Below are 17047 nucleotides of genomic sequence, written 5' to 3' on the forward strand. Positions count from 1 at the left end.
TTATCACTAGTGACATAATTAATGGCATTACTAAACCAGCCAAATCATCAGCCCAAAGTGACCAATGGAAAGAATATTTTCCATATCACAGACTTAGAAAATAAAATAATATAAAATATAGCAGTAATTAAAAGATGGCCCCCAAGAAAAGAATATAATTGAAAGAAAATTGATATTCATCCCTCCAAAATTATTTTTAGCCCCTAGCATGAATATGTAAATATCAAAATGTCCTTTTGTTTCTTTTCTCTCATATTGATACTCACCTCATCCTTTTTGGCAAACTAACCAAAGTGTTGCACATTCGCTCTACAACAAAATTATTATTATATTGTGTTATTAAATATTGAATTATGATTTCATTATATATCATGAATTGTGATAAAATAAAATCATGATTTCATTGTATAATAATTTATATAGTAAAATCATATTTCTATAGTGTTTTTTTTAAAAGAAAAAATGTACAACAGAACCTTGATTTTGTTGTACAACAAAATCATACTTCTATAGGTAAATAGTCACTTTTGTCCCTGAATATGTAATTCGCTGACAAATGCGTCTCTAAAATATGAAAATACAAAATTTAATCCCCGAAAGTGTAAAAAGTGCGACAAATATATCCGACTATTAACTTTTATTTTTCACTGTTAATAAAATAGTCTACATGACACAAAATGACGAATTTGTCACTAAAATGATTGTCAACATGATCATGCTGACTAGATTGGACAAAAATATTAGTGAGATACCATTTTTGGACGTAAATGTCAGTAATTTTTGTTGGACGAAAATGTCAATATTTTTTTATTGGAGGAAAATGTCAATATTTTTTTACCTAAACGTCAGTACGTTTCATTGGACCAAAAATGTTACTAAGTTACCATTATTGAACGAAAATGTTAGCAATTTTTTGTTGGACCTAAATATCAGTATGTTTCTATACGACTAATTTGTTAGACCCAAAATTTCGTTTCATTTAAGAGTAAAATATAATTTTAGGATAAATTTTCGTCATTTTTTATTGTTACAAGCATAACATTATAATAGTCACTTAAAAAATATATTGGCGATCATAATTTAAAACAAACATAGTAATAATGATAATATTGATTATCAATCATAATTTATCTATCACAATAAAAATTATTCAAATAAATATTATACCAGTTTACCAAAATAAAACATTGTAACAATATACAAATCATTACAATTTTTTCCAAATTACCATAAAAGATAAATATATTTCATATTTCACTTATTCATTGACAAATGTGTCCCTAAAAGATGAAAATACAAAATTTAGTCATTGAATGTCGCACTTTTTACACTTTCGGAGACTAAATTTTGTATTTTCATCTTTTAGGGACACATTTGTCAATGAATTACACATTCAATGACAAAAGTGTTTATTTACCCATTCATATTCCCAGAGAGTGGGAGACGAAGAGTCAAGAAAATATTATATGACAAATATGTTCTTATATTAGCAATTAGAGATGATTATGTTGGTCATCATTTCAGTGACAAATCTCGTCCATACGTGCTACGTAAACTATTTTATTAACATTGACGGAAGAAAGTTAATGACCGCATATATTTGTCGTACTAAATTTTGTATTTTCATCTTTTAGATATATATTTATCAGCAAATTATACATTCAGAAACAAAAATGACTTCTTAGTTAAATTTCACTTTGTACAACCAAATCATAGTTTTATGATAATTTTCTTATACACTCTATATAATAAAAACACATTTTTATTAAACTAGTGAGTTTAAAAAAGAAAAAACAGAATCACAATTCCTATTTCTGTTATAGTATGTATAATGGAATCAAGTTTTTCCCTTTCTGTATTGTAGGAAAAGATTTCTTTGAAATTTGAAGATGTTCGTAAAAACCAAAATTAATGTGATTGGAGCCAATAATAACCAAGAATATAAATGGCTTGGTAAACCAATGAGGCAACAGCCATAAACACACTGGCCTATTGTCCTTTTCTTTCTCCAACCGCCGACGCCTCTCTCCTGCCCCGCTGCCATCATTCTGTTACGGACTTCCATAGAAAACCCCCAAAACACAAACTAATAAAAACCCTCCACGTTCAACTCCAACTTGCCACGTGTGGAACTCTCACACGTGGCGGCTAATCTTTAGTGAAAAAGCATAAAGCATGGTGGAAGTTGCAACACCTGATCATAACCAACCGAAAAAAGAGAAACTAGTTGAGCCCGGAAAAACAAATCGTGGAGGATAAAAAAGAGAAGGGTCGCTTAAACGTCTCTCTCTCACTGTGTCTTTGAAGGCTTCTTTCTCTCTCTTCTTCCCTTGCTCTGTGTCGCCGTAACACAAAAAAGGGAAGAGAGAGAAAGAACCACCCACCCAACAGCTTTTGTTCTTAACAAGACAAAGCTTCGCGTGTGTTTGGGTTTCTTTTCATCCTTCCAGCTTGGAAGGATTGAAGTTTCTGTCTTTTTCTGATCTCCGCGTGCGTGGTTTGGTTTTGTTGTTGAAGATGTTGGTAGCTAATAGCTTTGATCTATGGCGAAAGGACGCTTTTTTCTCTGCGGCGGAAGAGGTGCAGGAATCAGCTGATATGTACGTTCCCCGATTCGTCTCTTTGATTCACGGTTCCTGTTTTGGACCCCTTTCAGTTGTTTTTCATTGGCTTAATTTAATCACAAGATTAGGTAAATTCCTTGTTAAAGTATGCATCTTGGGGATTGTGTCAATTGTTTTGGTTCTGGTGTTTTGCTTTTCCTATTGTCGTGTCTTTCGTTGTTCCTAATTTCTATTTCTTCTTTACTCGAATAGACTTGTATGATCATTGAGCTTCGGTTTTAACTTTGAGTCACTCACTTGTTCAGGAGCAAAAAAACAAAAATAAGAAACTATTTTTAAAAATTTTATAGTTTTTTTCCTTTGGCGCTTGCAAATGGAGTTTTTGGTAGTTGAGGGGAATAATAGAAACAAAGGAGGAATAAGAAGTAAGAGAATCTAAAATATATTTTTTCCCTTGTATCAAAATTTGGAACTATTACTGAGTTAGCCTTTTATTTGATTTTATTGTGCATGTGAATGATATGCATGCCCCAACTTATATCTGGGTTCAAAATGAATGAAGCTATTTGGATGGTCTGTGCACTACCATGCCCTTTGTTGACTTATTCCTGATTTAGGAGGGAGCTTGGTCAGTTGGTCATGTCTTCAATGCACTATAGTGTGTAAGTACTATATTGGACTATGTCATATCTGTCTTACGTAAGTTTCATGTTTCTTTTTATCCAGAATGGAATCTGCATACAGGGCATGGTTGAGAGAGAAGAGAGAAAGGTCAACTCCTGAGGAATTAAATGAACTATGTAGAGAGCTGCAAACTGCTTTAGGTACCGCAAAATGGCAGGTATGTCAATATTTTATTAAAAGTTAATATCGAATTCATCCTCCTCTGTATCCTCCATTGAACATATATATATGCAACTAAAATCTTAAGTTTTCAAAGAGAATGTTCCTTATTGTGTTTTGAACATGCTGAAACAGTTGGAAGAATTTGATAAAGCCGTCAGGCTAAGCTACCGACCTCACAGTGATGACAATACATCCACTAGGCATAGGCAGTTTATTTCTGCCATTGAAAGCCAAATTACCCAGGTTGAAGCAGCACTGAGGGAATCTTACATTGAGGAAGGTAAGCAACCACTTCGGTGGGTAAATCTTGATGAAGAAGAGCGAGATGATCTGGCTGCCTTTCTATCTGGAACTTGTCAGACCACACAAAGCACTAACGATGAATACATGGAGGTGAAACAAGCCAAGAAAGAAGATAAGATTGTAGATATATACACTTTCCGCAACCGGGATATATCTGCTAGTGAAAAGTCTTCTAAGGATGTCATTTCTGTTAACAAGGATACAGATTATCTGATAGAAATAAAAGCAGATGCTGTTTCTAGAAGTAATGATGATTTAGTTTCTCAAACAGATAGAACAACTAGTACAAGGAAGACATGGAGTCCGCCTAATTATGGTGCTTTAAAAATTGTAATTGCTGATGAAGGTGAGCAGAGAGATAAACCCACACGGACTGTTGATGCCACCCCTAAAGAAAAAGGGTTCAGAAATCTATTTTGGAAACAAAAGTTTGAAGATTATCCTCAGGCCACGCGAGTAGTTCGTATGTTCAATCAGGTTAGATGAATAAATTCATAAGATGGGAACTTTTTCTTCTATTTTTCTTTGCTTACTATCAGTATTTTGTACTCTGCAGCGTTTTGGGGGCATTGGTATATGCCAGAGCCAGAGGCAGTTTCAAAGTCCCTTGCACTTGCGATATGGCTGTTCTGTTCAAGTTACACTTGCTCTAATGTTGACCATTTTTCTCATTGGTAAGCTTTCAATTTCCTGCTCCTGGGATTCTGTCTATTTATTTTGTCTCCAATTTCTGCTTACTTAAGATATACTCTTTCATGTTCCTGTTAACAAAATTAATTTAATGGATGGGCATTTTCTCTAACTGGGTTGTGACTTTTGAGTAAACACATTGGTTCAAAGATCTTGAAACTTGTTAATTGTTTTCATCTTTGATATGATGATTAACGAAAGACGCACAAATATTGATCAATAGTGAACAATTATTATTATTTTTTGTTAAAAATCACTGGTTGAGATTAAGATTATTATTTTTTTCTATTTGTATGATTAATTTATTGGGGAAGAAAGAAACAGAATGAGGACTGAGGTAATCACTATTCAGATAGGAAGCATGCCAATATCTAAGGAAAGATCAATCTAGTTATTAGTTTTGAGATCATAATGATGGTTCTCATAACTAGGAACTGTCAATAATTTGTTGCTGATTAGCTATCCTTCTCCCTTAGAAATCTGGTGAGGCACCCTCTTTTTGTGCACAATATCCAAATTACCAAATGTTTTCATTATGTTGTTGACCATGCCAAAAAAATTTACAATAAATTATACCCTTACATTTTGTTTTTTGGTTCAATTAGATATGAAGTATTAATCAACTGGTAGTTAATGATTGTTGGGGTTTCACTTTGGCTTTGCTTTTATTTTACTAATTGTATTTGGTGTAGTACAGTGAAACAAATTATTATTCTGTAAACTGTAACTCGTTCAAATCTTTAGATGTCTGGACAATTTCAACGCAAGCTGGACTTTTGTACTTTTTATCTTCTTCTGTGCTGCCTATCATGTTTTGGCACAAGACTAGTCATTTTAGTGTTTTCGACCTTTCTGCCAGACATTTAGCTTTCTTAGTTTCTGATTAAGCATTGCTAATTAAGGATATTTTCTTGCCTTTCTCTGTAGTTCCCTTTGTACTTTATTCAACTTGAGTTAAACAGCTGCTTCGATCAATCTGTTCGAGAGGTATTTCTATAACCTTGTTATAACTTACGTTTTTATATTCTGTAATGATTAAAATAATAAAACCTGAAAAGTGAAAATGTTGCAATTGCAAGTATGTTTGGGGTCTAAGGAAGATGTTTCCTTTCTCCTTAAAACACGGTTCGAACAATGAAAGATTGCATTCTCTTTTTCCGCAGATGGTTGGTTTGGTTTTCTTGCAAGATAGTTTATTCACGAGTAGATTTGTCCTCACACAACTAACTCATTGCAGATGCAATAGCTTTCATCACCCGAAACATAGAATTCTTTTAATTCAAGTCAAAATTTGACATGAAAATATTTTTTAGCTGCTTATGGTCTTGTGTCTGAAAAAATATTGAGATCTGATTATTTCTACTGAGATAAAATTTTCAAGGCCTTGGCTTTTATTTGGAGACATTATATATATATATATATATATATATATATGTCATTTTTAATTGGCGGGTGACAATATTATATCAATCAATGTTTGGCTTTTGTAGGGCTTTAATTGGTCATATGAGATCTCAGCCACTGCCTTCAAGTATTGGTGGGACAAGTTAGCTAAAGGGACAATGAGTGCCAACTTCTATTTTGTCGTTGTTGAGTTACCTATGTGAGTGTGGATACTGATAGGATAACCAACCTCTTCGTCCTACAGGAACACCTGTCTATTTTAGTTTCATAGGGCTGTTAAATGTATATACATTCATCCAATATTTAATGCAAGTTCCGCTTTATTTGGTTGCAACACTATCTCTGAGTGTTACCTTCAATTGAAAGTTAAATATGACAGGGTGGAGTGTCCTATCTATCATGAACAAACACATTTAGTAATGGGTAAATGGTGCCTTTTTTTTTTGTTTCTAACTTCTGAAGGAACCAAGGGGTAAAGACAAACAATTGTCGACGTTTATACCGAAGTTGTGTTTGTTTATGATGATATTAATTGATTTGGTTTCACGGGGTTTGGACTAATGCTTTTGAACACAAATTAATTATTGTTTAACAATAGAGCTTTGGACACTGGAATTAGACCAATGAAGATTATGAGCATGAAATGTATTCGTTCATAGACAAATAAAACATCATTCTTCCAGTAGAAGGATTATTTCCAAACTGGAAATCTAACTGATCTGCGCTAAAAAACAATAAACATGACTTGTATGGAAGTCCTTAAAAGGAAAACTGATGAAAAAACGACCAAAATAAATAAGTTATATTAGTCTTTAATAAATGGAAATGATGATTTTTGGTTCTTGAAAGATGAAAATATGAAGACAAAAAGGATTAAATTGATAGACTATTTTTAGACAAAAACAACAGTTTCTATCTTTCAAAGATTATGTGAATACCCCAATCTTTTAGAAATCAAAATAACGTTTTAATGGAAACAAAACATATAGGGTTGGCATTCCAAAACTATCAAGTCAAAATTATCTTCTTTATCCCAAATTCTCAACGCAATTGAAGAGCATGCCTTGGCGCACTATTGGATAATGGATTCTCATACGCAGATTGACACGAATGATGTGATGTCATAGACTCGTATCATATCAATTTTTTTAGGAAAAAAGTATGTGATGAACTTTTTATAAAGTATAGTATATTTAACATTAAAATAACTGTAGATTGAAAAAATTACGAAAATCAAGCATCACGTAGTAAAACTTGCCAATACTATTATTTTCATATGAGATGCAAAACTAGAGGTAAAAAAGGAGAAGTGGCTCTCAGATTGATATTAGTAAAGCTTTTGATTGGATTAGTGGGATTACTTTGTCATGGCCGAGATGGACTTTCACTAGAAATGAATTAGTTGGATGAAACCTTGTTTAGATACAGTTCACTATTCTATCCTAATAAATGGGAATCCTATGAGAAATATTTTTCATGGGAGAGGTCTTAGATAAGGTCACCAAGTATCACTCTATTTGTTCATTATTTGTAAAGAGAGGCTTTCCACACGCTTAAGGAGAGCAAAAAGTGAGGGATAGATTCATGGTGTCAAGGTGTATAGAGGGATTCCAAGCCTCTCACACCTTTTATTTGTTGATGATTATTTGAGAGATATTTTTAACACTTATGAGAAAGCATTAGGGCAAACGATTAACCTTTGTATATCAGAAATATTCTATAGCACCAACACCTCTCAAGCTCTCAAGCAAAACATCTCATCTTTGGGGGTCACTAATCAATTGGGAAGACGCAAGTACCTAGGGCTACCATCAATAATTGGCAGAAGCAAAAAATGTGTTAAGCTTCATGAAGGATAGAGTATGGGCAAGAATAAATCATTGGTTATGGAAGTATCTCTCAAAAGTGGGTAAGGAAACTTTAGTTAAGTCATGTGCTCAAGCAATCTCATCTTATTGTATGAGTGTATATTTGTTACTTGTGTCCCTTGAAGATCAAATACAAAAGATAATGAATGGCTTTTGGTGGGGAAATAAAAAAGGCGTATCTAAGAGGTGTTAATTGGCTAAGTTGGGAGAAAATAACAATGAAAAAGGAGTTTGGTGGAATGGGATTTCAAAATCTCCATGGTTTCAAAATCTCTATAGTAACAAAAGTTCTCAAAGTAAAATATTTCCCAAGTGGTGAGTTCTCATAAGCCAAACTAGGGTACAATCCAAGTTATGTATGGTGTAGCATTCACGCTTTGTAGGTTCTTGTCAAGGAAGGAATGCAATGGAGATTGGGAAATGGACACCAAATAAATGTTTGGAACCAACCTTGGCTTAAGGCGGCAAGATTCCATGCTAGCATCCAAGTTCACGATTAGGTTCCACAATGTATTCTTTCTCTTATTTTAAATGAAATGAATTAAGTGATTTTCGAAGAAAAAAAAAAGTTTTCCACTGAATGAAGCTAATTTATGGGCTCTCTGGATGGATCGGCCCAAGATTATTCGTAAACCAAAGGGGGAGAGAACAAAAGGTTCGCCAAAAAACAAAAACACAGAGAAGCAAAGAAAGGGAAGCATCGGTGCCAGATTCCTGTAGCGAATCCAATAATCAGTCCTCCACCACACTCAGATCTGCGAGTCTTTCTTGGGTTTCTCTGTGTTGTGTGCAAATTCAATGTTCAATTTCAAATTTTCTCTGAATTCAAACGGTTTAGTTTAAGTGTATGAGATCATCAGAATTTCCCATCGGAAACTGGAACCCTAACCGAACTTGATCCGAATCTCCAATGTCTTGTCTAGCGCTTTCCCTGCAACCTGCAAATGGACCCGACATCCTTCTCCAGACGCGCGAGTGGTTCCCTCCCTCACGCGCCCTCGGCGCCCTCTCCGCCTTCCGCCAGACGCGCCGCGCCTTCGCCGCCAACAAGCATTCCGCGCCCGACGACGCTTACGCTGCGGAGTCCATCGGCGACGATCCCCTGGCGGCGTCCAGCGGCCAGGTCATCGTCGGTGTCGAGAGCCGCTACCGCGTCGTGTACCGCCTCGTGAACGGCATTTACGTGCTCGGCATCACCGTCGCCGACCACGACAACTCGGTGAACGTGTTCGAGTGCATCCACATCGTCAACCAGGCCGTGAGCGTCGTGGTGACGGCGTGCCGCGGCGTCGACGTCACGCCGGAGAAGCTCAGCCGCAAGTACGCCGAGATCTACATGGCCCTCGACATCGTCCTCCGCGGCGTCAGCAACATCCGGCTCGCCGCCATGCTCGCCACCATGCACGGCGAGAACATCGCCAAGATGGTCCACTCCGCCATCGACACCGAGAACAAGATCCGCGGCGCCGAAACCTGGGCCTCCGCGGAGGTGCACTCCCTCGAGCACCAGGCCGGAATCGACGCCTTCACCACCGCGACCTTCGAATTGCCGCCGGAGACGCTCGAAGCCGGCGACGAGGTTGCGGCCAGCCTGGCCCCCGCGGCGCCAGAGCCGCAGGAGGAGCTGCAGCAGAAGCAGGAAGAGCCTCAGGTGGAAAAGGATCCTTTTGCAGCGAGTGATGCAATTAATAAGCCACAAGAGCTTGTCGAAGGGTTCAAGAAAACAAAGGATCCTTCTGGTACTGATTTAACCTCAGCGTTGGAGGGGCTTGATGTTACAACATTGCCCCCTCCCGAGGCTACTCAATCCACGCAAATAAATGTGGAGGGTTTTGAAGGGAACTACGGTGGTGTTGAGTTTGGGCATGAGCAGGCTTCTATTGGAGAAGCTTTTGAAGGTTTCAATGATGCTTGGGGTGGTGGACTTGATCCTTCTGAGTTTGTGGGTCCAACCAAGCCTAATAAACCGCTAGGGCTTGGTGGTGTTGAATTGTTGCAGACTGGACCTGATGCTGCTCCTAAAGCGGCGGGTGAAAGCGGTGCAGGAACTCCACTTGAGAACTTGTTGGTGAAGAAAACTGACATGAGGGGTCCTGAGATGTATATCTCGGAGGAGATTAGTGCCGAGTTCAGGGAATCGTTGCTTGCTAGGGTAGGTTTGATGGGTGTTGTTTACCTCAGAACTTTGCCACCCAAAACCACTGGTGATAAGGAAACTGAATTTTCATTCCAAATTGAGGGAACGGAAGCTGTTAAAAGATTTGTTATACAGAGTTCGCGTGTTAGTAGCCTTGGCAATGGGCTGTTTCATGTGAGGACTGCGGCCTCTGAGGAGCCGATACCGATTATGAAGTATAGTTTGGTTCCTAGGTTGACACCTTTGCCTTTGAGGGTTCGGCTTACAAAACGGCATACTGGGAGTTTGCTTTCTGTTATGATACAATATGCCTCAAATCCTGATTTGCTAGTTCCCTTGCATGATGTTACATTCACTCTGAAACTGCCTGTTGACCCGACACTGTTGAAGGTTTCTCCAAAAGCTGTGTTAAATAGGACTGAAAGAGAAATTAAATGGCTTGTGCCAGAGATTCCATTGAAGGGCTCTCCTGGCAGGTTGAGAGTACGGATGCCAGTAGATTCTAACGAAGATGATGAAGAAATTGAGGTGGTTGGTTATGTGAAATTTTCTGAGCAAGTAACTCAGTCATTATCTGGAGTTTCTATACGGCCTGCTTCGGATTCTAAGACAGACTTCTACGAGGTTAGTCACACACTTGAGAGTGGGGTATACATGTGCAATTGATTTTGTAATCATAGTTCATTAATAGGTGTTGTACTTTTTCATTTTGTGGTCATGAGATTTATGGTTTGGTTGTGTTTATAGCATTCTTGGATATGGATCATGTACCTTGAACTCTAGAATTATCTGAAAATCTTTGTTTCTCTGTTGTTATGGCTGTGAATTTACATCAATGGATTGTATTTGGTCTTCACAAATCACAATTGACAATACATTACTTGAAAGTACTTACTAATAACATTCTAAAGATATTGACAGTAACTGGGAATTATAGATCCTTGAAAAGCTGGTGTGAAGTGGTACTGTTGCTACTCCCCGTGCTGCATTTTAAGTTATTTTAAATGAACATTCCCGAGGCATATGCAGAAGGCACAAATTAATGCTTTAATATTTAGATTGGTTCAGATAATTTTCAAAAACTTCTTATTCTATGTATCACTTTAAATGGACACACTAGGCAAGGGTTTTTCTTTCTGGATTGGGTAATGGATAATAAACTAGTACAGTGCCAAGCAAGATTATGTTAAATTAGGAAATAGCCACTCTAATAAAGGAAAGAAAATTTTGAATTTTTGTTTCTAGAATTCAATCCCTCTCTTTTCTTTCCACTTTCCCCCTAACCAAAACAAAAGAAAATATATTATCTGTTTTTCTTTCTTTCTGATTTCTTCCCTCCCATCCAAACATATCATAAAGTAAAATTTTCTATATAAGTGAGCAAAGGGCCCTCGAATATTAGAAGGTTGAAGGCTAAAATCACTTTATTTTAAATTTAAATCATGGGTAAATATGCCTTACTTCTCATTTTAGAGTTTAGAAACTAGTTCACTTTAAGCCCATTAAATTTTGTTGCAAAGTGGGTCACGAAGGGAGGGTGAAATAAAATTAAATAAATTATTTTGCAAAAAAAAATTTGGGAAGTTGTCACCAATGTTTATTTAAGAAAAATGTCGGGAAAATTAAAAAGATAAGGAATGGTCTACGATTTGAGGAAAAAAGGATTTTGAAGTCGTTTACGCACGGAGAAGGTGTTAGCACCTAACACGTAGTATTTTAAAAAATAAAGTGACTTTTTAATTATTAACTTCCCTTGAGAATATGAATTATGTTTGTTATATTTTTGTTTATTTGTGTGTTGGGTTGGTTTTATTTTATTATATTATTTTTTTTTTAAGATTTTGGTTTCGTGGTAAACTTTGTGAATTCAAACAAGTCGAAAATCCAATACGACATTCACAAAATTTATTCACACTTTATTGAAACACTGTCAACTAAGTCGGAGACCCAACATGAGGTGCACATGCGTGAATCAAAAAATACTAATGCAAACTTACAAAAATAAATAAATAATTGACATAGTGCTACGAAATCAAATAAATAGAATGAAAATAAAAAGAGATAGAATAAAAGTGGGAAGTACACTCAGTAATTAAGGATGCGAGATTAAAAATGGGGAAATAAGATAAATAACAAGATATTTACAATATATTATTAATTAAACTAACTAGGCAATGAAAAAAAGAAAATCACATTGAAAGATAAAATAAACGATAGAGACAATAAAGAAATAAAATAAAATAAAGAGATATCCACTAATATTTATAATTATTTTTACTTTTTTTGTTAAAGTCAAGTGGATGACTTTGACGTAGTCAACACTGACTGAGTGCTGACATGGCGGGCTAGGTCACCAATCTAAGTGGCAGGGTGCATATATAAAGGAGGGGGTGTAACCATCAGTATTTATTTTATTTCAGACTTCGCAAAGATGGACTAGGCCCAACATGAAAGAAGGTGCATGTGTTTAAAAATAGAATGTACATAGTGGTTTTCGTTTTATTTCAAACTTAAAAGAAATAGGTTAGGCCCAACAGAAAATGGAAGTGTATATATAAACAGGGGCGTGTAAAAAGTAATGTTCTTTTTTTAGGGTTAAGGTTGGAATCGGGTCAAGGCGACCCAACCCAAGCCGCAATTAGACAACAGGGTTGAAAAACCCTAAGTGTCTCACCCCAAAACGGCACAAAAAAGGGAAAACCACCACGGAGGGTGGTAAGGGCCCCTAACGCCACTGGCGAAGGGCTCAAGGGCACGAGGCCGCCACGAGGTAACGACGATGGCACGGCGACGTGACACGACCCCACTGGAGTTGGCAAAAGAAAATGGAAACGTATCACGGATGAAGAAGACAAAGAAAAGGCTTTTGAACAATGAAATGAAATAAAACATCAAGAGAACAACATTGTCAACCTATACAGATCTCGCCGGCAGCCAAGGTGCTCATTGGCTAGATGAAACGAACCAAATAGCAGATCACAAAAAGGAAAAGAATGTAAAGAATGAGAGAGAAGAAGAAAAGTAAAAGGGAGAGCAAAGAGAGAAGAAATGAGCAAAGAAGATGAGACAACAAGGGAATATGTGATACCTTGGAGACCCCTCTCCCTTCTCTGATGGCGATGCCAAATGGTATCCCTTCGTTAGTATATTTTTCTCCTTGAGATCCGTGTCATTTCTCAGTGCATTCAATGCAGAGACTTCCCCCTTTTATGCACTATGCTCCTTCCTCTTGACCTAATGGGCTCTGCTTGAGAGCCCAATAGGTCACACCGTGTATATTTTTTCTTTTGTTTTTTTTTCATTTTTTTTACTATTCTTTTTTTCTCTTTTTTTAATACTTTTTTTTTGGTTTTTTTGTTCTCTCTTTTTTATTTTCTTATACGTTTTCTCTCTTTTTTTTTCTTCTTTTTCTCTTTTTTCTTTTTTTGTCTTCCTTTTCTCTCTTTTTATTTTATTTTTTTTATATCCTTTTTTGGGTGGAGGGAGAGGAGACCCAAACAAAATTCAGGTTTGAAAATTTTATTAGATGCTAGAGTTGTTATGTTGTGGAGGTAACTTAAAATTTTACTAGTTTTGTATTTGTATTACTCATCCATGTCATTTTAGACTCTAGAGGTCCTCAAGTCATGAGAACTGAAATTTAACAATAATAGAGCATTTTTTCCTATCATTTACTTGTATAATGTGTCGTAAATTAACAAAGTAATGTAATGCTTCCTAATCTTTCTTTGTCCTACATTACCCATCTTAATACTAATACAATGGTGTTCATATATGGTAGAAATTGAAAGGGTTGTCAATAGCATGCTATGGTGGGGCGTAGCAGCCCTAGCCACTATTTACACTGCCATAGTGTTGCACTTCACTATAGCACAGCCAAAATAGTGGCATTTCATGGTGCTATGGCACAACTATGCTGATGGTGTCCAAGATCCTAAGAATGGCTTATTAGATTAAAATTTTTAACCTGTGATGATACAAACTACAAAACAAAACACGGGTCATTAACAAAATGTAGAAAAACAAAAATCAAAATGTACCTCCAGCCATTACCATGAAAGAACTATCTTGTTTTGGTTCTTCCAAGCTCTCACTCTTTCTCTCTATAGATGGTATATCAGACGAAATTAGAAGAGGTGATCTTAGGGACCAAATACATGTGTTATATATAGGCATTCTACCATCAAGAATGCATTTAGTAGTCATTACCACTCATTAGTGGTCATTACCAACCATTAGTAGCCATTCAATATTTGACTTCTCAATTCCAAAACTAGTGGAGCATTTGATTTTCCAAAACGTACAGACCAAATTATTACATTTTTTTCACTTGGTCCAAACGTTTTGACTCAATGTTTAAAATATGTCAATGTTCAATCTTCTTAAGAAATGAATATATGAATCATAGTGATAGTTTCTCTTATAACGAGTAATATCATCCATGTATTACAATATGCTCAATTTCCCAAGCAGTATACTTAAAGTGGTAATAAAACTTAAATGAATAAACCCAATGTTTATTCTTGGTCAAAAACATAATTTTTCTCAAATAAATCAATGTGCACTTGAATATGAGAAAATATCACAATATAAAAGTTTCAACTCTAACCTGTATGTATATAATCATAAGGTGGAACCAAGTCTTACTCTTTCTATATGATCCTTGAATTTAAATGGTGGCATACCCTTAGTTAAAGGATCAGCGATCATCGACTCAGTGCTTATATGCTCAATGACCACTTTCTTGTCTTTTACTCTTTCTCTGATGGCTAAGTACTTAATGTCGATGTGCTTACTTCGACTTCCACTTTTGTTATTCTTAGCCATAAAGACAGCAGCTAAGTTATCGCAGAAAATTCTCAAAGGCCTTGAAATAGTATCAACTATCTTTAGCCTAGAAATGAAACCCTTAAGCCATACACCATGTGATGTAGCCTTAAAACAAGAGACAAACTCAGCTTCCATGGTAGAAGTAGCAGTCAAAGTCTATTTAACACTCCTTCACGAAATAGCTCCAACAGCCATCATGAAAATGTACCCAGATGTTGATTTGCAAGAGTCAACACAACTAACAAAGTCTGAGTCTGAATAACTAATCACATCTAGATTGTCTGTCTGTCTATACATAAGCATGCAATCTTTGGTCCGCTGAAGGTACCTCATCACTTTCTTAGCAACTCTCTAGTTGTCAATACCTGGATTACTCTGATATCTTCCTAACATTCCAACTACAAAAGCAATGTCTGGCCTTGTGCACACTTGAGCATACATGAGGCTTCCAACAACTGAAGCATAAGGAATGTTTTTCATTTGTTCCCTCTCAAAGTCATTCTTTGGGCATTGATTCAAATTAAACCTATCACCCTTCACAATGGGAGCAACACTTGGTGAACAATCTTTCATCCGAAATCTCTCTAAAATTTTGTTAATATTTCTTGTGATAGACCTAAAATACCTCGAGGTCTATCTGTATGAATCTTAATGCCGATGACATAAAATGCATCACCCATATCCTTCGTGTCAAAATTCTTAGAGAGAAATTGTTTCGCCTCATGTAGCAAATCCCGATCATTGGCTGTAAGTAAAATATCATCTACATATACAACAAGAAAACATATTTTACTCCCACTGACCTTGTGGTATATGCATTGATCCATGGGATTTTCATCAAAACCAAATGAAGAAATTATCCCATAAAACTTATGGTACCACTGATGGGAGGCTGGTTTTAAACCATATATAGATTTATTAAGCTTGCAAACTAAATGCTCACCACTACTAGAGGAGAAGCCTTTAGGTTGTTTCATATAAACCTCCTCCTCTAAATCACCATTAAGAAAGGTTGTTTTCACATCCAGTTTTTGCATCTCAAGGTCAAAATGAGCAACTAATGTCAAGATAATACGAAGAGAATCTTTCTTAGATACAGGATAAAAAGTCTCTTGTGTAGTCGATTCCTTCTTTTTGAGTAAATCCCTTAGCAACGAGTCTTGCCTTGTATCTCTCAATGTTGCCTAATGAATCTCTTTTGGTCCTAAAGACCCATTTACAACCAATGGCCTTTGCCCCATTAGGCAACTCTACAAGGTTCCAAACTCCGTTATTCTGCATGGAATTCATCTCATCCTTCATGTCATCATACCATAAATTTGACTCTTTACAAGTCATGGCTTGATCAAATGTTTTAGGATCATTTTCAGCTCCAATATTATAGTCAGATTCTTACAAATATATAATATAATCACTAGGAATAACTGATTTTCTTACTCTAGTAGACCTCATAAATGTTGCATCAACATTTTCTTGGGGATCATGTTATTCAGCTAGTTGTTCATCATTTTCAAGAATTTGAAAATCAACTTGATCTACTGGATTATCAGCAACAGGTTGTGGAATGCCAGTCATATGTTGTTCATCATCCATTTAAACTTAAGGGGTATGAATTACAACCAATCTTTCACTTGATGTGGAAGGTTAAGACTCTATATAATCAATTTCAGAACCTAAGTCCCTTAATTGGTCACTCCCACTGATCAAATCATTTTCAACAAACTTGGCATTTCTTGATTCAACAATCCTAGTAATATGATATGGATAATAAAACCTTTAACCTTTAGACCTTTCGGCATATCCAATGAAATATTCACTAATAGTCCTCGAGTCAAGTTTCTTCTCTTGTGGGTTATATATTCTCACCTCAGACAGACAACCCCAAACGCGCATATGTTTCAAACTTGGTTTCCAACCTTTAAACAATTCCAAAGTTGTCTTTGGGACAGCCTTGGTTGGAACACGGTTTAATATATACACTATCATCTTTAGTGCTTGAGCCCACAAGGATTTAGGAAGATTGGAGTTGCTAAGCATACTCCATACCATATCCAATAATGTTTGGTTCCTTCTTTCTGTCATACCATTCTGATTTGGAGAACCATGCATAGTGTACTGGGCAACAATCTCATGTTCTTGAAGAAACTTTGCAAAAGGACTAGGTGCTTGTCCATTCTTAGTATATATGCCATAATATTCTCTGCCTCTATCTGATCACACTATTTTTATTTGCTTGCCACATTGGTTCTCAACTTCAGCCTTAAAGACTTTGAAGGCATTCAATGCTTCATTTTTGTTATGAAGCAAATAAACATTCATATATTGTGAATAATAATCTATAAAGGTGATAAAATATTTTTGACCACGTGCATCCATATCTGAATAACAAATATTAGTATGAATTA

The 17047-nt window shown here is 36.1% G+C and overlaps 2 protein-coding genes across 4 annotated transcripts; both read left to right on the top strand.

Moving 5' to 3' along the window:
- The first annotated feature begins 2238 nt into the window (after nucleotides 1–2238).
- Nucleotides 2239–6146, top strand: LOC114403477. Of its 3 annotated transcripts, XM_028366480.1 has the most exons (7): nucleotides 2239–2600; nucleotides 3127–3192; nucleotides 3291–3405; nucleotides 3543–4190; nucleotides 4270–4387; nucleotides 5331–5390; nucleotides 5894–6146. In XM_028366480.1, the coding sequence occupies exons 3-6, from the start codon at nucleotides 3292–3294 to the stop codon at nucleotides 5354–5356; spliced, it is 906 nt and encodes a 301-aa protein (XP_028222281.1). In that variant the 5' UTR covers nucleotides 2239–2600; nucleotides 3127–3192; nucleotide 3291; the 3' UTR covers nucleotides 5357–5390; nucleotides 5894–6146. The 3 variants fall into 3 exon arrangements, with proteins under 3 accessions (XP_028222281.1, XP_028222282.1, XP_028222280.1); XM_028366481.1 differs by lacking the exon at nucleotides 3127–3192 and having other exon boundaries at nucleotides 2239–2692; XM_028366479.1 differs by lacking the exon at nucleotides 3127–3192 and having other exon boundaries at nucleotides 2245–2600.
- A 1331-nt stretch (nucleotides 6147–7477) lies between these two features.
- On the top strand, nucleotides 7478–10672 carry LOC114403263. The gene has a single exon (XM_028366100.1). The coding sequence runs from the start codon at nucleotides 8586–8588 to the stop codon at nucleotides 10476–10478; it is 1893 nt and encodes a 630-aa protein (XP_028221901.1). The 5' UTR covers nucleotides 7478–8585; the 3' UTR covers nucleotides 10479–10672.
- The last annotated feature ends 6375 nt before the right edge of the window (nucleotides 10673–17047 follow it).

Source organism: Glycine soja, chromosome 20, assembly GCF_004193775.1.
Source record: "Glycine soja cultivar W05 chromosome 20, ASM419377v2, whole genome shotgun sequence".
Lineage (NCBI taxonomy): Eukaryota > Viridiplantae > Streptophyta > Magnoliopsida > Fabales > Fabaceae > Glycine > Glycine soja.

What these genes read in the sequence shown, in the direction of transcription:
- LOC114403477 (XM_028366479.1), top strand. Translation starts at nt 2,518, where the DNA reads ATGTTGGTAGCTAATAGCTTTGATCTATGGCGAAAGGACGCTTTTTTC. An exon ending in TAGGTACCGCAAAATGGCAG is followed by an intron (nt 3,406 to 3,542) that starts GTATGTCAATAT and finishes ATGCTGAAACAG; the next exon opens with TTGGAAGAATTTGATAAAGC. An exon ending in GTTGACCATTTTTCTCATTG is followed by an intron (nt 4,388 to 5,330) that starts GTAAGCTTTCAA and finishes CTTTCTCTGTAG; the next exon opens with TTCCCTTTGTACTTTATTCA.
- LOC114403263 (XM_028366100.1), top strand. Translation starts at nt 8,586, where the DNA reads ATGTCTTGTCTAGCGCTTTCCCTGCAACCTGCAAATGGACCCGACATC.